This window comes from Danio rerio, chromosome 13 (genome assembly GCF_052040795.2).
Source record: "Danio rerio strain M-AB ecotype USA chromosome 13, GRCz13ab, whole genome shotgun sequence".
Taxonomy (NCBI): domain Eukaryota; kingdom Metazoa; phylum Chordata; class Actinopteri; order Cypriniformes; family Danionidae; genus Danio; species Danio rerio.
This window is the reverse complement of record NC_141033.1, coordinates 30,484,946-30,507,747: the sequence shown is the minus strand read 5'-3', so window position 1 is coordinate 30,507,747 and position 22,802 is coordinate 30,484,946. Positions and strand designations below refer to the sequence as shown.

General features: G+C 36.0%; 1 protein-coding gene across 2 annotated transcripts; it reads left to right on the top strand.

Moving 5' to 3' along the window:
• Positions 1-4,240: 4,240 nt before the first annotated feature.
• On the top strand, positions 4,241-22,163 carry ogfrl1 (opioid growth factor receptor-like 1). Of its 2 annotated transcripts, none has more exons than XR_015505190.1 (7): positions 4,241-4,583; positions 6,079-6,165; positions 6,343-6,421; positions 9,675-9,753; positions 14,249-14,315; positions 15,390-16,513; positions 17,694-22,163. XR_015505190.1 is itself a non-coding variant. In NM_001328046.1 (7 exon segments), coding segments are annotated over 7 exon segments (1,149 nt in total). In that variant the 5' UTR covers positions 4,263-4,388; the 3' UTR covers positions 19,135-20,455.
• Positions 22,164-22,802: the final 639 nt, after the last annotated feature.

Sequence of the window (22,802 nt, the reverse complement as noted above, 5' to 3'; positions counted from 1 at the left end):
TCATTCTTAAAAGAGTAAAAAAAGCTCCAGCAGATAATACACAGCACATGAAAAAAGTTTCCAGCTAGATCACTAGGTAACAGCACTGCATAATGTCATCAAGTCCGCTGCAGACATGGTACAGCAGCAAAGTTTCTTGATTATTATGTTGGGATGAGAGTAGTTTCTAACCATTTCAGCCTAAAAATAGCAACTTTTCATTCATTAATTCATTCATTTTCTTGTCAGCTTAGTCCCTTTATTAATCCAGGGTCACCACAGCCGACTGAACCACCAACTTATCCAACAAGTTTTTACACAGCGGATGCCCTTCCAGCCACAACCCATCTCTGGGAAACATCGACACACACATTCACTACAGACAATTTAGCCTACCCAATTCACCTGTACCACATGTCTTTGGACTGTGGGGGAAACCAGAGCACCCAGAGGAAACCCACGCAAAGGCAGGGAGAACATGCAAACTCCACACAGAAACACCAACTGAGCCGAGGTTCGAACCAGCGACCCAGCAACCTTCTTGCTGTGAGGCGTCAGCACTACCTACTGCACCACTGCCTCGCCAAAATAGCAACTTTTAATTTTTTTATCTGTCTTAGTACACAATAAACAACAATAAAACAATAGATCAGTCAAACTTTATATATAAAAAGTATCAAAACTATTGAATTTTTGAAGAGAGGTGCTAATAGTCTAACACGTTTCAATGATTTATGCTAAGCTAAGCTAAAAGTGCTCCCACCAGACCTAAAGATCCTCTGATTGGATTAAAAAAATGATAGAACTCATCTGTTCAACTCTAGGGGACTTGTAAAACGAGCTTACTGTATTTCACAAAAAAGTGGAGGGTTCCTTTAAATGGACTTTATTACATTTCAAGTACAAAGTAATATCCTGCATTTTTATCACAAAACTTGAAAGCCGAATGGATGAGTGAGTAAATTAGATTAAAAGAGAAAGACAGAATGTCGGCTTGGTATGTTGACAAGCTTTCTGTAATCTCGAATCCCCTCTTGTGGAGGCCTCACTGATGGGCCTGTGTCTTCCAAACCCCAGCCGGCAGGACGCAGCAGAGCATGACTTGTGATGAAGGATAATTACCCCACAGTCACTAGAGAGCCTAAACTCTCTCTCTATCACACACACACACGCACACACACACACACACGCGCGCACACACACACACACACACACACACACAAGAAAAGGAGAACATAAGGCAATGGGAGAGATAGAGAGCAAAACTAGATGAAAAGAGACAGGAAGAAGCAATGTGATAAATTAATAATAAACGCACTATAGCATGAACAATAGAGAGTGTGAACTGGAAAGACGGTAAGTCCATTATTTAGGATTGTGACCGACATGAAAAGAAAAAGAGAAAAGAGAACAAGCTGAAAGAAAAGAATTGAGATGTACTTCTACTCGTGATCTTCGGTCATAATTGTTCTTTCAATATTGTAGTGAGATTTTATCATCTTAGATGGATCAATTGCTTCTTTATGAGTCAAGTTGTTGTTTAAGGTTTCAGAGGACACTGAACTTGGACTTCGCAAATGATCATGCTTGACTTGCATTTGACCTCGTCACACCAGCCTCTGCCCTCATCCTTCCGCAGGTCATTGCGCATGCTTGTCACACTTTTTATGCAATGCCATCTAGTGGCTCTTAAAAACTGGATACAGCTTCCTATAAAGAGAAAATGAATGCATCTGCATTACATCATGTAATGGATTTAGCTTTAAAAATGTTTGTGCAAGCTTTTATTGTTAAAGTTCTGGATTAATTTTGAGTTGGACATTGATTAGGGATATCTATAAAAACTTGTCAAGGGGAATTTCATGCATTACAGATGTGGAAAATGTTCCTGCAGTGATATTGCTTGGATATTTTTTTATTATAGAGTAGAAAACGATTTATCATTTTGATTTAGATTCATACAATGCACTTAATTTGTTGAGCACAGTGATCTTTGCTTGGGGTTCATAATTATTCTTGTATATAGAGTTTATGATGAGTATCCTAAACCTTCAGTAATTAACTTCAATGAACTATTGTTGATTGGACAACCACTCTATGTGACCTGCTTGCACAAAAGCTCTACCATTTTGTGTCCCTATATACCGGTGATTATTATTGTATGAATCATTTTAGTATTGTGACCACTCAAACTCCCCCTGGCTATGGGCCTGTTACTTGTTTTAAACCTGTCTGTCTTTTTTTTCTGCTGAACACAAAAGAAAATATTTTGAAGTAAGCTGGAAAACCTGTAACCACTGACTTCCATAGAATTAGTTTTTCCATATGTAGAAGTTGAAGATTAGGTATTCAGCTTTCTTCAAATTACATTTTTTTACAGTTGCTATGACACTTTTATCAATACATTTAACAAGTTTCCTAAACTCTTAACACAGTTAGCACAACATCCGTCTTCGTGGGCTATACAATTAACACATTTCTTGTTGTTTTGACACAAAATGCATCCAGTTAACACAAATTTAAAATGCTTTAACTTCTTTTACACACAAGCACAACCAAGAACAAAACAATGTAATTTTACAGTCAAATTTACAAATGCTTTAACACAGTATGTCAGAACAGATAACACCATGTTCTAAACAGAAATTATATAGGATAAAGTCAAAAGGAACAGCTGTTCTAATTGTGAATTGAAACACAAGTTTATTCCCTGTATTTTGTTCAATTGCCAATGAGAAACAGCATATTGCGGTTAAATAAATAAATAAATAAATAAATAAATGTATATATATATATATATATATATATATATATATATATATATATATATATATATATATATATATATATATATAACTGCAATATGAGTCTCTCATATATATATGATATATATATGACAGCTGATTCCCATCTAGAAAGCACACTCATGTCTTGTTTTGGTTTTTCCAATCACATGATCATATGTTCTAATAGAGGACTCTTGAGGTTTTTGAAAGGAACATCAAAGAACTCTGTCACCAATACGTCCATGTAAGATTATGCAATACAGTCATTACTGTACTATACACAGTGTGTTTTGCAGTAAACTACTCTTTAAACCTGGAGTTCATTAGTACATACAGTACATATACAGTACAGGATTTGCATACACTGTGTCTAATTATTTTCAGAGAGTCATGAAGTTAGAGGCCAATCAAGAACCACATGAAATTTTCAATGTTGACAAGGCTGGGGATGTCGCCGTAGAAAAAACATAATAGGCCAAAGGGCCACAGTTACCGTGCCGGTCCACAGAAGATATCAAGTATAATGTGGATGAGAACATGTGGCAAAAGACCGGGCAGTATAGAAGATTACTTTGTTATTTTATTATAATTGTGGTGCTTTTCCTGTTTGCAGTGATGTCCTTCTGCAAAAAAAGTCTGTACTGCAGAAATTCTGTGTCTGTATTTTTTTTTTACATAAATTGTAAATTTTATAAAGCAATTTTTTTTCTTCATTTTGTATAGAAATTTGGCCGTAAACGAAAGAAAATGCATGCATTTACTTAACCCAACGAAACAAAACTGTAACGAGACTTCAAATATAAGGACCGAGCTGACACAAACTAATGGAGTTTCTGTAATGTCAGCTGATGATAGTGTTTTTATTGTCAATGTGTTCTGATTGACTGAATGTTTATGTTGGAAGAGAACATGTGTTTGTGTTTTGAACAATAATTTCATTTTGAAACATGATTGCAGTGTTTTGTTAGACATGGTGTGGTGTGTTCGTTTATTATTGTAATTTGAAAAGTAGTTTAGATGTTTAGTTTACAATGTGTGATTTTGAGCATAAAATTAACTGTTTTGCCCATTGTTTATTTTAGGTGTGTTGTTGCCTTAAGAGTTTAGCAAACTTGTTAAATGTATTGAAAAAAGTGTCATAGCCATTGTAAAAAACTGTAAATCTCTTATGTTGATCTCTTGATTGTGGTTTTGTATTTTCATTAATGAATCCAAATATATATTAGAAGGGCTTTGAAAAAATCAATTAACATAATGAAAAATACATTCTCTGTAATTTCAATGAAAAAGTTTAGACGGCCCTGATATAGCATCAAAACCGCTTTACTTCTCTATTCTAAACAGAACCACTTTTACGCGTGATTGTGTCTTTACACAAAATTTAGAGCAGAACAAATCTTCCCCAGAGCAGCCTTAGAGACGCCTTAATAAATGATGCTGAGCGCTCATCATCATCTCCAGCGCTGATCTCCGGTCAGAAGGGGGTGTGTTCTCATCAGAGCGCTGGAAATCCCCCATTAGTCACGTAAAAGCGACCCGGACGGCGGCTCTACATCATATTAAAGCTCGATCCTGAGCCGAGTGAGGACTTTAAACTATGTAGGCACGGAGGACAGGGTTTAAATGGGCAATCTGATGGGCAGCTGGAGATACAAGGAGCCGAGCACAGTGGAAGAATGCGACTCGACGTGGGAAACGGACTCGGAGAGCGACGAGCATCAGCCGGGAGGAGAGGAGGAGGACAGCGGCATCTCCGAGTCAATGAGCCCGGCGGAGGCAGCCAGAGGAGGCGAACAGCTGGAGCACGGATCACCACAGGTACCCAGTGATAACAAAGGAGAAACAATAACCATTAAAGCGATCGTCAGGCGCATCTGTATGAACTGTAAATGTACAGTCGGTTGAATATTAGAACAGCGTGTGTAGTAGTGTAGTAATGATTGTGGCTATGATATTTAAAATGCATGTAAATCCATGTGTAAGCACGCGTGCTGTGCGTGCAGAGAGCGTGGACAATGTCAACCCATTATCATCAGCCTATAATTATTATTACAAAACACAACGTGAAAGCTACTGAAAATTGCACGTTTTCGGCACAAGAAATACTGAGTAAATTATAAAAAAGGCTTTGTAAAATATTTGATAATAATAATTTAATAATAATATTTGCCAAAAATCACATTAAACACAGTAAAAGACTCACAAATTTGACCCTTCACCTTTAGGCTATGGGTATCTATCTATCTATCTATCTATCTATCTATCTATCTATCTATCTATCTATCTATCTATCTATCTATCTATCTATCTATCTATCTATCTATCTATCTATCTATCTATCTATCTATCTATCTATCTATCTATCTATCTATCTATCTATCTATCTATCTATCTATCTATCTAACTGGCCTTTTGCTTTTACACATTTGTCGTATTCATAAATCAGATAAAAAGAAAATAGTAGTAATAATAATAATATAATTAATATTTAATATATTTCTTACGATTTTATTCTGTAGCTCACAAATTTATATTACAACATTACAATATATGTAATTCCATAACTAATATAAAAATAATGTACATGTTATTATATGGAATGCCAAAATGGCTCAAAATAACCAGAAAAAGGGGCTGATGCTGAAGCTTTTTTGCTGATGCTTACCTATAAGGTGATAAGAGAGTTAAATATATTTGACCTTCTTAGATGTCATTTTTAAAATGGCTCTGTCTTTTTCTCAAGGTTTCTTGGATTTTAAGGCCACAGAGACTGTGACCTTTTCAATGTGACCTATTTCCTCACGGGAAATTTGGCTTCTCGAATTTCCTGTCAGCGGGAAAAAGGAAATTGGATTTTGATTCATTTGAAGCTGACTTTGATAACAGCTTGTCACATTCACCATTATAGTTTGCTTCTGCGAGCCCTGCACCCGAAACCTTTATATTATCTAATGTGTTTATGTAAGTAAATGCAATGTTATTAATTAGTAAGCATCTTAGGCATGTCATTGGCCATCACAAGCAAACAGCTTCATGTTGTGTGCAAGAGTACAAGACTTCTGCTCATCGCCTTCATTCAACCATAAAGATCGTCAGTGTTTCAACATCACAAGAGGCTGAGAGCTAAAAATGTTCATGAATTAGTTAGAAAAAAGTACATAGTCTACAAAATGGAGCTCTTCTTTCTCTAGCATCCCAGTGGGGTAGAGCGGTGGCAATGTAGCTCAGATGCTGATGAGTGAAGTCATTCATTCGCTTTTTCACCACCTATGCAACTATTCCATCCCTGTCACTTTTTTCCCCCATCACACAGTTTGGTGACATGATGGAGTCCTCCACCAGGATGAAAAGGAGCTTTTATGCTGCAAAGGACTTGTACAAATATCGCCACAGTTATCCGGTAAAGAGTTACGTCTACTCTCTTCACATTTCTCATACATAGCTTGCAGAGCAAAAATTAGATTTTCAGTAAATATTGCTGTACAGTCAGCAGAAACACATTCAGTAGAGCTCTGATGTATTACTTGGACTCTTAACTTTCTCTATCCTTCATTCCTGATTTCTTTCTGTTGCTCAGAACTACAAGGAGCCTCGTCAGCCGAATGAATATCGCAATCTGAGGTTTTATCTAAATAAGATACCGCTGGTGCCGGATGGTGAGTGTGTGTTTGCAATTTAATATCATAATGAGAGAAGCATAGGACTTTACAATGATACCTGGACTAAATAATAGAATGGCAATTGTGTTATTAATAATGTCCTCATATGCATGGTATTAAATATGTGTGGAAGTCTTTTCACAGTACAAAGCTGCTTTTATTGTTTAATAATGAACTTATATCATTGCCCTTTATTAGTATTACATGGTGTCCCAATTGTTTGCAGTAACGATCTGTTTTATTGTTTTTAAATCACCATCATATTAAAGGAACTTCCTCCCTGGAGGTCCCTTGATTCTCATAATGAGACTGTGCTTTAATTGTTACTCGGGGAAATTTTGTTTGCAGTAATAACAAACAACCATTTCAGGAATAAAAGCACTGGTGCAAATAATGATTTAGACTAATTCATTAAAAAAAAAAAAAACATGGTTTTACATGGTTTCAATGTGCTGGTGAATTATCTTAATGTATTTTACTCTTGATTCCTTAAACACATAAAGGAATACAGTACTTGCCCACAGTAGATACATCCAAATGTTTTGTTAATTTTTCCTTCAGAATACTACTGGCTATTTTATTTTATGCTATTTTATAATACATATTTTTAAATGCACATATTTTCACCATATTTGGAGAACAAACATTCAGAATCTCTCTGGGTTCAGAGTTCATTTGTTTAGCTCACTTTTTCACTGGTTCTTGTGTTGAGAGCTTGCTGGATTGGATGATTAGGGTGAAAAACAGTATGTGACTTTTTTTTGTCTCAGTTGTCTAAAAGTACCTCAAATACAACATGGGGAATGTAGGTTCTACAAGTGTACCAAGATATTGGGTCCATAATAGAATTTACTGAGATTTAAAATGGTATTTTGCTCTCAGCTTTAACCCAAAATCTGGGTGCAAATCAGTACAATCTCACGCCAGTTCATAACTTTTTGATTTAGTGGCTAAATTGAACAAATTTGTTAAGTTTTATTAGTATATTTAGTTTGATTTGCTCACCCCCAAGGTGATACGGTGGCTCCGTGGTTAGCACTGTTACCTTACAGCAAGAAGGTCAATGGTTTGAGTACCGACTGGGTCAGTTGGCATTTCTGTGTAGTGTTTGGGTTTTCACCTTGTGTTCGCTTGGGCTTCCTGCGGGTGCTCCGTGAGTGTGTATGGATGTTTTTCAATACTAGGTTGCAGCTGGAAGGGCATCCGCTGTGTACCCCTAATGACGGTTTGGTTTAGGAATAGTATTTTGAGGCATGCCTCCTTTTAAAAATAGTATGTTTTTGGCGCAGTAGGTAGCACGATCGCCTCACAGCAAGAAGGTTCCAAGAAGTTGGTGTTCCTGTGTGGAGTTTGTATGTTCTCCTCGTGTTCACGTGGGTTTTCGGTGCTCCGGTTTCACCCATAGTCCAAACAAAGGCATGCAGTACAGGTGAATAGAATAAGCAAAATTGGCCATAGTGTATGTGTGTGAATGCAAAAGTGTGCAGGTGTTTCCCAGTGTTAGGTTGTGGCTGGAAGGGCATCCGCTGCGTAAAACATATGCTAGGTAAGTTGGCGATTTATTCCGCTGGCGACCCCTGATTAATAAAAGGACTATGCTGAAAAGAAAATGAATGAATGAATGCATGAAACCATATGAATTTTAACAAATTAACCGCTTTTCTGAAAATATGCAATACAGTTACGTTTCCATCAATGCCATCGAACTGGTTTGTCAACATTTTAACCAAATTTTGGTTGAATCACTCAACATTTTTTGAGTGCAGAATGTCCATTCATTCTATATGCATTCATAGGATATAGATTGTATTTTTTAGTGGTTGCACAGCTTGATCTCAAGAGGAAACATAAGTAATTTACGTTTTGTCAGTTTCCTAGCTAATTCGTACAAACTTGTACGGGTTCAGTCGTATGAAAATTACAATTTTAAAAAGGAGGCGTGGCACCCAATGCCACCCCTAACCCCAGCTGTCATTGGGTGATGAGTAAATCATACTAAATTGTAAGAATTAGATCGTATGAATTCATACAAATTAGCCACTAAATCAAAAAGTTACGAATTCCCATAAGATTGCGTTGGTTTGCACAGTAAGTATTGGTTCAATATATATCTACTCAAACATATACGAATCACAATGACATCCTCGTACAAAACTTGAAAAAAAAATGGGCAGATACTGTATAATCTAAACCTGACATACAGTGCTCTGCATTCTGTAAAATAGATCCTTATATATTCTGCATATACAGAAAAAATTATAACAAAGTTTGGGGCAACATAATGCTGAATAAATAAATGTAATTTTTTAGGAGCTTTAACTATAATACTTTAATAAACATGTTTTAAAAATTGCTTTGGGTTAAAAATGTCTGCCAAATAAGAGATTTTGTGAAGGTAAAAAAGTGCTGACATTTCTTGTATACAAAGATGTGAACATACACACTGCAAGAACATTTACAGTATATCCAGATGAACAAGAAGCAGTTTTCACAAGCGAATACACATGCCAGCTGGTGTGAAGGAAGAACATGGCTTCTGGAGTGGTTCATTAGCTGAATGTTTTCCCCGCAGGCCACTTTAAGCAGTCAGACACTCAAGACATCTCAGAGGAGCCATTGATTGGTTATTGTGGTCATGTTTGAGAATTAACTGGATCTGTTGTGCAAGCATTTAATGGCACCATAACAGTTTCACTGCTGTTTATGGAGAAGGATGCACACACAAACATGTAACAGTGCTGTGCATCCCCCTGAGATCAGCATTTCCATGTCACAGATGACCTACACCTTTATTTACAAGCAGTCTTTGTTTCTCCTAAAAGGTACAGTTCATCCAAAAAGAACAAATTTGTCATTGTTTGTTCAGCACAATGTTGTTCCAAATATGTCTGTCCATACAATTAAGGGTCAAGTTAAAGGTCACTACACTGGTTTGCTTTCCAGTATTCTGCGAATTATCCAAACAAGAAAGAAAGTCGTTTAAATTGGATCCATGTGGGAGCGAGTATGATAATGACTATATAATTCGCTTATGGAGCCATTTGGGACTGAATCAATGCTGTCTTTCAGTCAACCTTTTACCAGTGAACCTTGCATGAAAAAACAAACAAACATATTGATGAAAGAAAACATAGATCTTGATAGAATAAAAAACTGCAATAAATGGAGTTTTAAGTGACTTTTAAGTGAGTTTTAAATGCTGAGCTTTGCCTGTTGTGATGATTTATTATCTTCCTCTTTTGCCCCTCAGGTATTTACATTGAAGAAATCCTCACTAAATGGAGGGGAGACTATGACAAACTAGAGCACAATCACACATACATTCAGTGGTAAGCTTTTTCTTTAATATTTTACACTCCTAATGGTTTTTTATTGGTATTGATGAATCCATGACGAACCTCTAACATCTGTGGAGCCTTTCCATTTCACAAACAGCTAAAGAAAGAAGAAAAACATTGTTCTTTAATGAACTGTTTAGTGAAATGTTCTTCAATGGCATCGCTGCAGGAACACTCTTTTGTAGCTTCTTTATGAGCAATAGTCAGTAATTGCTTAATAATAATGCTTAATCTAGCCCATTAGCCTGAAGCTTATTATTATTGCTCGTTCAAAGAACATAAAAAGTTGCATGCTAATATGGGCATGAGGGATTTTTCGATGGCGAGACATGGATTAGATATGCTTCTCTTTACCATCTGTTCCTAATAAACCCCATCTTCTTTAGATGCAAATCCTGTAGATCAAGGCAAAAATCAAACAAGAGCATGAAAGCGGACAACAGCAGCGATAAAGACAAAATCAGCACATTCGTGGTACCTGCAGGTGAAGGGGTCAGCAACATCATCTTTGTCGACAAAAATATGGCCTTAGGACTGCATTAGATATGAAGTTTCTTTAATGTTAAACATTACTCAAATATTTATGGGGCACTTTGGCTGACATCATCTCTTTAGCAGCTGAAGAAGCTTTGGGAAAATGACTTAAGGGCATTTCTTGATTAAATGGTCCAATTTCCTTACATTAAAAATGCAAAAGATAACTGTTTTAACCTTAACGTAAAAAGATAAGCCATATTGTAGGAAAGTTAGCAAGCCTTTCTATGAATTTGAAATTAAATTAAACATGATTAAATAAGTATTATGCAAACACTATAGTGAAACAACGAACAGTTGCTTGGTTCCTTAAAGATTCATAGCTTTTACACACATGAAAACATTTCATATTTGTCTTTTAATGATGTTTCAGAACACTTATGCTGAGGTCACACTTTAGTTTGAGCATGTGAATTTCTGTCGTGCTGCGAAAAGAGGCGGGAATAAATAAGATGAGACATTTTGAAAAAGCAAGCATTCATTTTTTTGTCGGCTTAGTCCCTTTATTAATCTGGGGTCACCACAGTGGAATAAGCCACCAACTTGTCCAGCACATTTTTACACAGCAGATGCCCTTCCAGCCGCAACCCATTTCTGGGAAACACACACACACTTTAGCCTACCCAATTCACCTATACCACATGTCTTTGAACTGTGGGGGAAACCAGAGCACCCAGAGGAAACCCATGCAAACGCAGGAAGATTATGCAAACTCCACACAGAAACACCAACTGAGCCAAGGTTCGAACCAGCGACCCAGCGACCTGTGAGGTGACAGCACTACCTACCTACTGCGCCACTGCATTGCCCAAAAAAGCAAGCAATAGTTGCTTAATAATAATTTTTAATCTAGCCTATTAGCCTGAAGCTGATCATTATTGCTTGTTCAAAAAATGTAAAAAGTTGCATGCTAATATAGGCATGAGGGATTTTTCGACGGCAAAACATGAATTAGATGTGCTTCTCTTTACCATCTAGTACAAATAGACATTAAAAAGGTGAGGGAATGCTCCAAATTGTTTATTTATGTACAGGGAGGTCATATTTTGTGATACGAGTTCACCAAGCTTGTACTTTGCAATGCAGCAAACTGCTAAACTTATTGTGCAAGCTTTCTATTCAAGTGCTTGAAGATGTTGCTGGTCAAGTTAAAAGCAGTCAAAAGTTCTTTAGAAACTCGACATAGACGGCATTTTGTCTGTAATGTCTGTATTTCCACTTGAAGAAGCAACCACTCTCGACAGTAACTATTTCAGAACGCGTTCTTCAGCAATTTTAAAGCGCATGCTAACTGACATTTTTTTTCTTCTAAAAACTGTAATAGTAACGCAATTACATTGACTTTAGTAACTGTAATCAAATTACACAAGTTTAAAATATAACCCATTACAGTTCCCCAAAAATATAATTAGAATACATTAACGCATTACAGTGGAACGCGTTACACCCAACTCTGAGTTCACACTCACCAATATTTGACTGATTAGAACGTGATTAGAACGTGCATATTTGGCATGTTGTCCGGGGAAAGGGCTCTGAGCTCGGAAAGACACCCTAACTCATGTTATACCACTTATCAGGATAGAGTGAGAGAGATGTGTTCTGAGCGCAGTATCTAGCCTGACTACAGAACGCTCCCCCCTCAGATTTATGTAGGTATCATGTTCAATAGTGTGGAGTTGGGGTGGTGGAGGGATGCTAAAGTCGTGAGAAAACACAAGTATGACTTGTTTGACTATTTATAGGTGTTCACAAAACATCACTAAAGGAATAATTCACCCCTAAAAACATATTTTTCATAGTTTTTCATTTTAAAAAACAATTTTATAAAACACCAGCATCGCTAATGAAGAGTTATGTAACCAGTGAATGAATTAGCTCACATTCAGCGTGCACTGAAGGTTGTGTGGAGGTTAAACGTTGGTTATGTGTCAATGCGTTCTTGTAAAGCTCTCAGTAGGGTGTTGTAACCTCTCGCCCGCTCTCTTTTCATTCCTGACTGTGCGGTTATTTCCAGGGTGAAAAGAGGGAGAGGACATGATGCCCCGATCCTGCGTGAAATAACAGCACACTTCTAAAATCAGGCTTCATGCATATGCTGCCAATCGTACCCTTGCACCTTCTCCTGCTGACAAAAAAAAAGAAAAGAAAAAAAAACTGATTATAGCTTCTCTCATTCCATCTACCCGTTTTTTTTTCTCGTTCACACTTTGTACACTTCCAGGGCTATTTGCATAATATCAATTAGCGAATGTAAAAGTGCTAGCAGACAGATTGCTAACATTTTGGCTCTTTACGTAAATTAAGATGAGATGACAGTGAAAGCTTGCCTGCTCCAGCAGGCAGTCAGCCAGAACTTCATGACTTCAGAGAGAGATGAGAAACGAAAGAGGCTGATGAGAAAAAAAGAGACAGACAGAAAAAAAAGATATGCCGAGGTTTTCTGGTTGTCCTTTGCTAGCGGTCAGCAACATGTAGGATCAAACAGCTGACAGGAAGAAATTTATCCATTATTGCATTTTGGTGTGTATGTGTGTGTGTGTGTGTGTGTGTGTTTGTGTGTGTGCATGTCCCCTTTTTTATCTCCCTTTCCCTTATATCTTAGTTAGAGTCACTCTTATCGAGAGTAAAAATTTGTGATGTAATTTTAAAAATACATTATCAGACATACTGTGAAAATTTCCTTGCTCTGTTAAAAATAATTTGGGTAATATTTAAAAAAGAATAAGAAATTCAAAGGGAGGCTAATAATTTTGACTTCAACTGTACATATTGGCACATATTAATCAGTATATTGAATTGTTAATGTTTTTAAATAACTATTGCTCCAAAAAAGTTTGGAAATGTTGAGGGACAATACTGATGTCTGCATCAAAGGATGTTATTTGTTACATGCACAATACAGTATAAAATATATACCTACATAAAGTACATACATTTTTTAAAAATGAATTCAAGTGAATGTTTTAAATATTGTGGGTAAAATAATGCACTATCGTCATTCTACTTATAACAAATATTGAGGTTTAAATAAAACAATAGACTTATTCTAACCTTCAATTAAAATATAGGAAATTAAAAAATATTTTTTTAAATTCCACTGTATTTTGTTGCAGAAAAATGAGGTAAGCCTAGGGATTTAGAGGAGAGTGGTAACGTAATTAGAGTCTAATTACTTAAATCTAATGATTCCTACACTGTAAAACCAAACAGTCAGTTTATCAAATGAAATGAGTGTAATTAACTCAAAATTGACTAAAAGTTAATTCTACTCATTTGAAAAGTTTTAACCTCAGTGTTGAAGGTAATGAGTTTATTAAATACCTCATTATTTAAATGGAGTAAGTTCACAGTACTTATAGATTTTTTTTTACTCAAATGGTTTGTAGCAATTGGTTTCCACAAATGGTTTAAGTTGCATTAACTTATTGGGTTATACAGTACTCATTTGGTGTTGGTTCTCTTCGTTTATTGGGTTTTACTGTGCTCAAATTGCTTCGTTAACGCAAATGGATTAAGTTTACAGTACTCATTAGGATTAGTTTTTGAACTTAAATAGTTTGTTGCAATCGGTTTCCCCCAGTGGTTTAGGTTGCATTAACTTTTTGGGTTTTACAGTGTAATTAATATGATGAACACATAAATAAATATGATTCTTTTAGTACTGTACAATACCAGTAACAGTGAATTACATTGTGGGTGTTTCCTGAAAATCATGGTAAAAATCCATGATAACAATGTAGTAATGCCATTATGTTTTGCAGTATATACTTACATTTAAAAGACCTTATATACACTTATTTTTTGGCAAAATTTACTTAAAAAAAAGCAAACATTAGCCAAATTATTTTTCAAATAATCTGTTTGAAAAGTATTTATTTAAAAAGGTTTCTTTAACTGATAAATAATAATAAACGATAAATCCTTGCTTGTTTATTTACTTCTGTTACAGGCTTTTTCCACTTCGAGAACAAGGCCTAAATTTTTATGCTCAAGAACTCACTCAGGATGAGATAAAGGTAAGCATCTGAAATCAAGAAATGTAAGCATCTAAAATCAAAGGCAAGAAATAATTTAAATAGTCTCCTTTTTTGTGTCAAACATCCTTTCTCTCATTTTCTAAAATATTTGATAAAGTATCTTTTAAGGCTGCACGAATAATCGAAAAAAGATCTTGATTTGACCCTACAGTACATACAATCTTAATTTAGCTTTTCTATGATTCAGCCAATTATATTTCCAAGATCAAGAGAGAAGCATAAAGGTGGTCGCACAAGTCTTCACATGTTTTTGAAGATGTACACCTCCAAATAGTGGTAAAAGTGTTGCATACTGTATTTGTAAGTTAGAATAAGATTAAAATTAAATTTGTCTTAATGTAATGACCTACCGAGAGGACGCGTGCGCCTGTGAATGATGTCAACTTAAGTGTACAGAACCTTCAAAGTCAATCTCATAATGACAAATGTTTCATATTACTAGTAAAAAATTGGTCTAATAACGTTGTCGAACATAATAATTCAACTTTAGAATTAAGAAAAGTTGTATTCTGATGTCATCACTTTACTGTGAATTAACATCCAGGACATATTTATAGTCTGTTCAAGCCCACCATTTCCAGTCTATACAAAATTGAGCATTTTAACCAACAGTAGAGCTACAGTAGAGCTACAGTACACAACGGCCTAACATTATTGTTGCTTTACCCTATGTTTGAGAATTAGCAATGATATAACGAATAGCCTACTCGTATTGATCTTTATTGTACATTTTCAGAATTGTGAGAAAATCATGATCTTTATTTTAAGCAAAAAAAAAAAAAAAAAAACTGTGATTCTCATTTTAGCCAGAATCATGCAGCCCTAATATCTGTATTCTTGATTTGTCAGATATGATCTCTGCAAGCAAAATAAGTTAAAGGATCTGTTTCGGTGGTACATGACAAAAAGAAACCTTTATTTTTAATAGTGTTATAACACCTATTCAGAGGTGTCAGAACATCCATAAATATGCTTCAGCCAGAGACACTTTCTTTGTTTTATCATTTTTCTTAAACAAACTTTTTCTCCTCTTTGATTTTCCATTGCCAAAAGGAATTCCAAAGCACTCGGGAAGCCAAGAGACGATTCCTCCTGGCATATACAATCATGCTGGATTTCTTTGGAATCAAACTCCTGGATAAAAACGGAAATGTATCTCGAGCTTCAAATTGGCAAGATCGCTTCCAGCACCTAAATGAGTGAGTTATCTCATAAATACGACTCCTCTCCTCTGACCTTTATGTTCTAATTCTGCACGAGTTATCTTGACATACAGGTAATCTTATCTCCCTGTCTCCTGCCATATTTAGAAAGCTTCATTCCATCTATAGTCTCTTATCCCTGCATCACAGATTCAGTCATGACCCCGACTGAACCGTCATCTCATGCAGAGGCCAGAGAAATGGGTCAGATGCATAGAAGACGCTATTTAGTGAACAGCAGAGATAAATACAAAAAAACTTTACATGTAAGGAGTTTTACAGCATGGATAGAATTGCAGAGATACTTAAAACAGACAGTTGAAAAAGAGATCGATGAACACATGGGAAAGGAAGGGAGTGAGAAAATCCGCAGTGCAGGGGACTGATTTGTAGACGTACTGTAGATGACTGTGCGTGTCTGTCTGTGCGTCATTGCCCCAGGATAGAGCCATGGAGGACAAACTTACAGTACATTACAGAGACACAGTGCCCTACACTAATATTGGCACTCTTGGTAAATATAAGGGGGGGAAATGCTGGGAAATATGTTTGTTTTTAACCTTTTGAACTTTTGACAAAGCAAAACAACACACACACACACAAATGAAATGAGTTTTTTTTTTTGGATGAGAGTAAAGGCTTTATTTGTAACTTTCTGAAAGAAAACGTTAGTGTTGTTAGATAGTAGTTTTGGAGATTTTCTGACCACTTCTGTAGTTTTCTAGCTGTTATTCTTGGAGATTTTTTCAAACCACACTCTGCCTAATGGTATATTTTTACATGATTGGCATACATCATCTTCCAGACTTATTCATGACACTTCCAGTTGACCAGAATTTCTCATTGTTATTGCTCTGGAAGTGGAAATGGGAATTTTCATTGTTTTTACCCAATAGTTTTGTAGGCATTACCCTTTGTGTGAAGGTCAACAACCTTTTGACTTGAATTATGGCTGTTCTTCTGCTTTTACCCATTGTGATGAATGACTTGTGTCAGGGAATATGTACTACAGTATATATTACTTCATATTTATATATCCCAGTGAAACAGGAGGTCATGATAGAACACAATTACCTTTTACTCACAACTCATATGTACAAAAAAAGTAAAATAACAAAATACTTATATGTAGCTTATATGAATTCATAAGGAGGGCGGCATGATGGCTCAGTGGTTAGTCGAGTCCCGGCTGGGCCAATTGGCATCTCTATGTGGAGTTTGCTTGTTCTCTCCGTGTTCGCATGGGTTACCTCCAGGTGCTCCGGTTTCCTAAACTAAAATGGCCGTAGTGTATGTGTGTGAATGTTTGTGAATGCGAGAGTAAATGGGTGTTTCCTTGTACTGAGTTGCGGCTGGAAGGGTATCCCCTCCGTAAAACATATGCTGGAATAGTTGATGGTTCATACCACTGATAAATAAGGGACTAAGCTGATGGAAAATGAATGAATGAATGAATGAATGAATGAATGAATGAATGAATGAAGTCATTAGAGTGTCAATTATGGTGGCACACATATATTTAACAAGGATTCGTTTTTTGATAAAACTTATTTGTTTCTTGTTTGTTCTACCAAGGGATTTGTAAAAAACTTTTTGGCATGCTGTCCCGGGAGAGAGCCCTGAGCTTATAAGATACTCGAGCCCAGGCTCCATTCCATTAGCAGGGCGAGAGGTGAGTTTGAGCTCAGGTAGATCTCGAGAAATCCCCCAACTTATTTTTGGCTAATGGCAGACATAAGATGGCTAAGGAGATATACGGCTTCCTAAGAGCTTGACTATGATGCCAATTTGCCATGTTCAATTTACTTAAGTGTGTGTGTTTTTTAGAACGTGGGAGGAATCTGGAGAACCTAGGGAAAACCCACACAAGCACGGGGAGAATGAGCAAACTTCACATAAAAATGCCAACTGGTTTAGTAAGGATGTTAACCAGAGACATTCTTTTTGTGAGGCAACAGTGCTAATCACTAGGCCGCCTTATCGCCCATCTAGAAGGAGGGGGAGTAGGGATGGGTGGGGGATTCTTCAAGACGAAGATACTGAGATAAGAAACTCTTGTTATTTATAGGGAGTTGGGAATCATCTGATTGGTGAATCAGCATAGCTAAGGGACCAGCCATGGATAAACATAAGCACATGCTCATCTCGAAATTAGTTTAGAAATAAACTTTACTTAGATAAAATGTTAAAAATTTGAGCAAAACATTAAAAAGGTTAAACAATAAAGACATTTTATCAAAGCCTTTTTTGCTCATCTTAGGGCACTAATATTACTTTCCACCAGAAAATACAAAGATAAAAAATACATGTGATTTACTCCTCAATGTTTTGAGTTTATCCAGTACCTCACATTTTAGACTTTTTCTCCCGTACAGTACATACAAAAGTCAGATTTGTGTGATATACAGTCCTGTATATAAGACAATGCACAAGAGATCAAGTCATCCAAGATGCAAGTGACTGTGTTCAGTAGTCAGTTTGTTGCTGAAACCATGGTCGTTGGTGATTTAAAAAAAAAAGAAATATTTAAATAAATAAAAATAAAATGTGAGTCAACAACACCTTTTTCAGTTTTTAGAACAGACTGATTGTTTTGCTTCATAATACCACAATGTACTGTATCATCACAAGCTATGTGAAATAATCCTGTTTTGCCTATATACTGTATGCCAGGGGTGTCCAAAGTCGGTCCTGGAGGGCCGGTGTCCTGGAGAGTTTATCTCTAACTTGCTTTAACACACCTGCCAGGAAGTTTCCACTATCTAGTAAGAGCTTGATTAGCTGGTTCAGATGTGTTTGATTAGGGTTGGAGCTAAACTCTGGATACCCCTGCTGTATGCTAAGTGCCATTACCTATAACATTTTATGAATCCACAAAAACCCTGATTTCAGCTTAAAAACTTTTGTTGAATGTTCTAGAGAACAAAAGGCACCCTTCATCTTTGAGCAGGAGTAAAATCATTGCAAATTTTAAATTCTGGTTATCTATCTTCTTAAAATATCAAAGCGTCCTTTCATGTTTGGCATTGTGTGAAACCTACAGTATATTCTAACCTTTTCCTCTAATAGTTCATTATGTCCTATAACCTTTTTTTCCCAGGTCGCAGCACAACTACCTGCGTATCACTCGCATTCTGAAGAGTCTTGGTGAGCTGGGCTTTGAAAGCTTCAAGCTGCCTCTGGTGCGTCTGCTATTGGAGGAGGCATTGGTGGAGGGCACTTTACCCAACATGCGTCACAGTGCACTGGAATACTTCGTCTTCACACTGCGCCAACATGCTCAGAGACGTGCCCTGCTCCGCTTTGCCCGGCGTCATTACCAGCCACCAGAAAACTTCATCTGGGGGCCACCCAAAAAGAAACGCATTCCAGCCTCTATCTCCACAGGGACAAGAATGGTGAAAAACGAGGTGGTGGAGAGAAGTGTGGCCAAAGCCAGGTCACCCAGAGAGGGCAGGAATAACGCGGAGAGAGAAATGGAGGACATGGAGGAGAGGAAAAGTGGAGAGTGGAAATTGGCTAAGGGGGCTAAAATGCTACAGGAGGGCAGAGGAAGGGTGGTTATAGAGGAATATATTGAGACCATTCCTCTGTAAGAACTGAAGGAGAGAAATTCTGGAAATGCTAAAAGAATGGCACAGCAATATTATTCCATACTATTGCCTTTTAGAGACTTGCTTTGTGAAGAACTCGACTGTTTGCCATTTTGTTTTTAATATAAAGTGCTTTTCTTAACTCTAAATATGTTTCACAAAGTGTTAGCGGATGAATTTCTCTACTGCGGTTCTTGCTTGCAGGCCTCGAGAGAGTTCTTAGCACATGTACAAGTGTGAGTATCTGTAAGTGCTACCTGAACACTTTGTGTGAAATATTGCACTTTTTGACTCTTCAGTCTTCCCCTGTGAAAGAATATTATTATCTTAGATGGCAAGCTTTGAGATGAGGCTTTATTTGTTAATTATAAGCCGGCTTCTCAGACCGATGCATTTTCTTTTTCAGGTTCAGAAGAACTTGACAAAGTTTCTTAGAACCGATACTTGTAGCTAATTGTAACAGATCATGATAACATGTAGTAAGTGTGAATATACTTTCAGGAATTTTCAGGTAATTGATCTTCCATGTTTCTATAGGTATGCGTGAGAGTTTAATTCGGTTTTCTCAAATACGTCTTGCAATATAAAAGTGCCTCTTTTTGTTAGCTAATGTTGCGTGCTCTTTCATTTTGAGTCGCAGTAAGAACAAAATTCAATTTCAGCTGTTTTTTTGGAGAAAAGAAAAGCTATGAACAACAAATGCAGTTTAGATATCATTATATATAGTGTGAGTGTTGCGATCACAACACAGCAAGATTATTAACTAAAGAACTATTAGCTGAAAGACACATGAAAAGAAATTATAGCTTAAAATATGTAATATTTAAATACAAAGCAACACATTTTCACATGTGAAAGTTTAGACAAATTCTTCTGGTATTTAAATCTTAGTGTTTTTTTACAAGCAGATGCTTGTACCTCAGGAAGGCCATTTAATGTACATAATGTAGCTCATTAGTAAGATGCAAGTAAACAGAGTAAGGTATTTCTAAAACAGTATAAACATACATTATATTTTGACCAGTCATTTGTCTAAATACTGAGAATAAATCTCCCAATATTCTCAATATTTTTTATGACACACATCAGTAAATATAAACAAGTATTGAACATGTCATGTTTTTTTCTAGAAATAATATTTCCAAATGGGCTGCTGTCATGGAATTGAAAATCTTGGTAAAAACCCAAACAAGATAAAAATAAAACAAACAAAAAACATTTGTTATGTGTAATAATGAAACGACACAAGGACAAAAGTACTGAACTACTGAAACGTATTTAATACTTTATATAAAAGTTTTTTTTTTTGTGATTGGCAGCTTAAAGACCTCTCATTGCTCACAGACTTCAACAGAGTATAAAAATCTTGATTGTTCTGTGGGTCTCGTCTATTAAATCTGATTTATTTGTATGTCTTGTATATTGTAAATCTTGATTCTAATTTATATTTTCTATTGGTTTCAAGTGAGGGGATTGGCTGAGCCATTCTACAGCTTTACTTTCTTCCTCTGAAAGCATTTAAGAGTTTCCTTGACTGTTTTTTGGATCATTGTCTTGCTGAAATGTCCACTCTGGTTTCATCATCATCCTGTTACTGAAGATGTTGGACTCAAGCAGTGAATATTAATTTACAATGATGAAGGGCAGAGGGTCGCTGAATAACTACTGAAAGAATTCAGATTTCAGGGTTTTCACTACCTTTCTGCACCTTCCTTTCTTCATGTTCAATTCTTCTTTTCTGTTTCTTTTTTTTTATTACACATAATTTAATTTGTAAACTAATCAGATTTGTTTTCTTTGCATTTAAGGATTTCTTTGGTTGTTACCAACATCCGGAGAAAATTTTCAAGTCAATGGCACCTTTAGAAATATGTTTTCTGAGACAAATACTGAAAGGCTCAATACTTATCTTTCCCGCCGTATGTTTGAAATGACTCAAAGTGATGGAGCAGGTCACATATCTATGTGTGAGAGTGTTTGCTGCCTTTCATCTAATCATAGTGTTTGTGTGGACAATCAGGGCTATTGATGGTCACTATTTACATACATTACAACTAATTGAGTGTTTTTCTTATTAGCAATTAATTAATAAGGATCAAGCATGTATGCGATGTGTGTTTGTTCCACACTGCTGTTTCAGAGTGTCTCCAGAGGGCTATTCAATACCTCCACAGCGCAGTTGTGTTTGTTTGAATGTGATGTAGCTTTTTTTTTTAGCTTCTAATGACACACAAACAGAAGTAACAATTTATAGGAAAGGCTAAATCCTATTATTCCGCTAAAGTATCAAAAATTTATCTTTCTTGGTTTGACTTGGATTAAACAATGAAGATTGTCTATCTTAGTTTTTTCTTGCAGTAAATATTTGGATTGAGCATACTTTTCTGTTGGCTGTTTAGTGTGTGCAAGTCATGCATAACAAGAGTGGACTAATATATCCTTGGTCCAAAACTAGAAAAACAACCCTGTCATGTTGTAAAATGCATTGATTATTATTGTTTTTTTAAAAGAGAGCACATACCTGCACTGCAATATCCAACAATCCTGTGCATGTGGTTTAGTTCAGTCGGTACAAAACTTGCTAATTTATTCATAAATGTCTGTTTTATCACGTTTACTTAGAAATAAGTATTAGATATTTGCTTGATGATCTCTTAAGCAGAATTTGTTCCTGATTTTTAGATGTATTAAGCTTTGGAAACCAGTCGGAGACCAGTTTTATACAAAAACGTTGCCTTTTAAGTCACATTATGGGCAGCGAGACGTCAGTTTCAGATACAGCCAGTGACTTCTGTCCTGTTTGGAAACAAATAGCCATTTTCTCTTAATCGAAAAGACTGTTGATCCATATTTCAATGTTTCTCGTGCCATAGTTGTGTGGAAACAGTTTAACTGGCCAGAAGTGTTATGTTTTTATTTATAACTTGTTGGAAAATGATGATTTGTTATCAAAACAAATGTGACATATTTGAAAGTTCATATTTGGACATTTATATTGTGGCCTACTGTATAATAAAGTGCAGCTCTTTGAATTGTAGGTGTGTTTATGAGCACAATTCTAATTAATTTTTTGTGAAGTTTACGGTCTCATCTTTTAAATATTTGAGGTAAATTTATTTCAGCTAAAATCAACGTTATATCAATGCTAGTCAGAGGTACAGAAATAGGTATTGGCATGTGTTAGATCACCATCTCCACGCCAAATTAATATAATCCAACCCAGATTTTGTCAGAAAACGTCAGTTTCTCTGGTCTCCTATCAATACAGGGGTTGACTAAGAAAACCAGAGAGGAGCAGAAGCAGGAGATGAAGTAATGATGTAAAGAAAGAGCAGAGTTTATTGAATAATCTAAGTTGCGTATGATACAATGCGCAGACTTCATCTGACCAGGATAAATCCAACAAGTGTTATTATACCAAAAGCAACAGCAATGGAAAATGACTGCTTCACAACATTGTCCAGATGCAACACAGACATTGAAATGGAGACATTCTCTTATCTCGTATACTCATGAAAACAAGTTTCGCTTGAATCCACGGTCATAACAATATGGAAAAATGGAAATAATAGGAAAATATTAAAATATAAAAGCATAAAAAAATGACAAATAATGAATAATAATAATCAAATCATTAACTAATGTTTAATAAAATTATATAATGATAATTA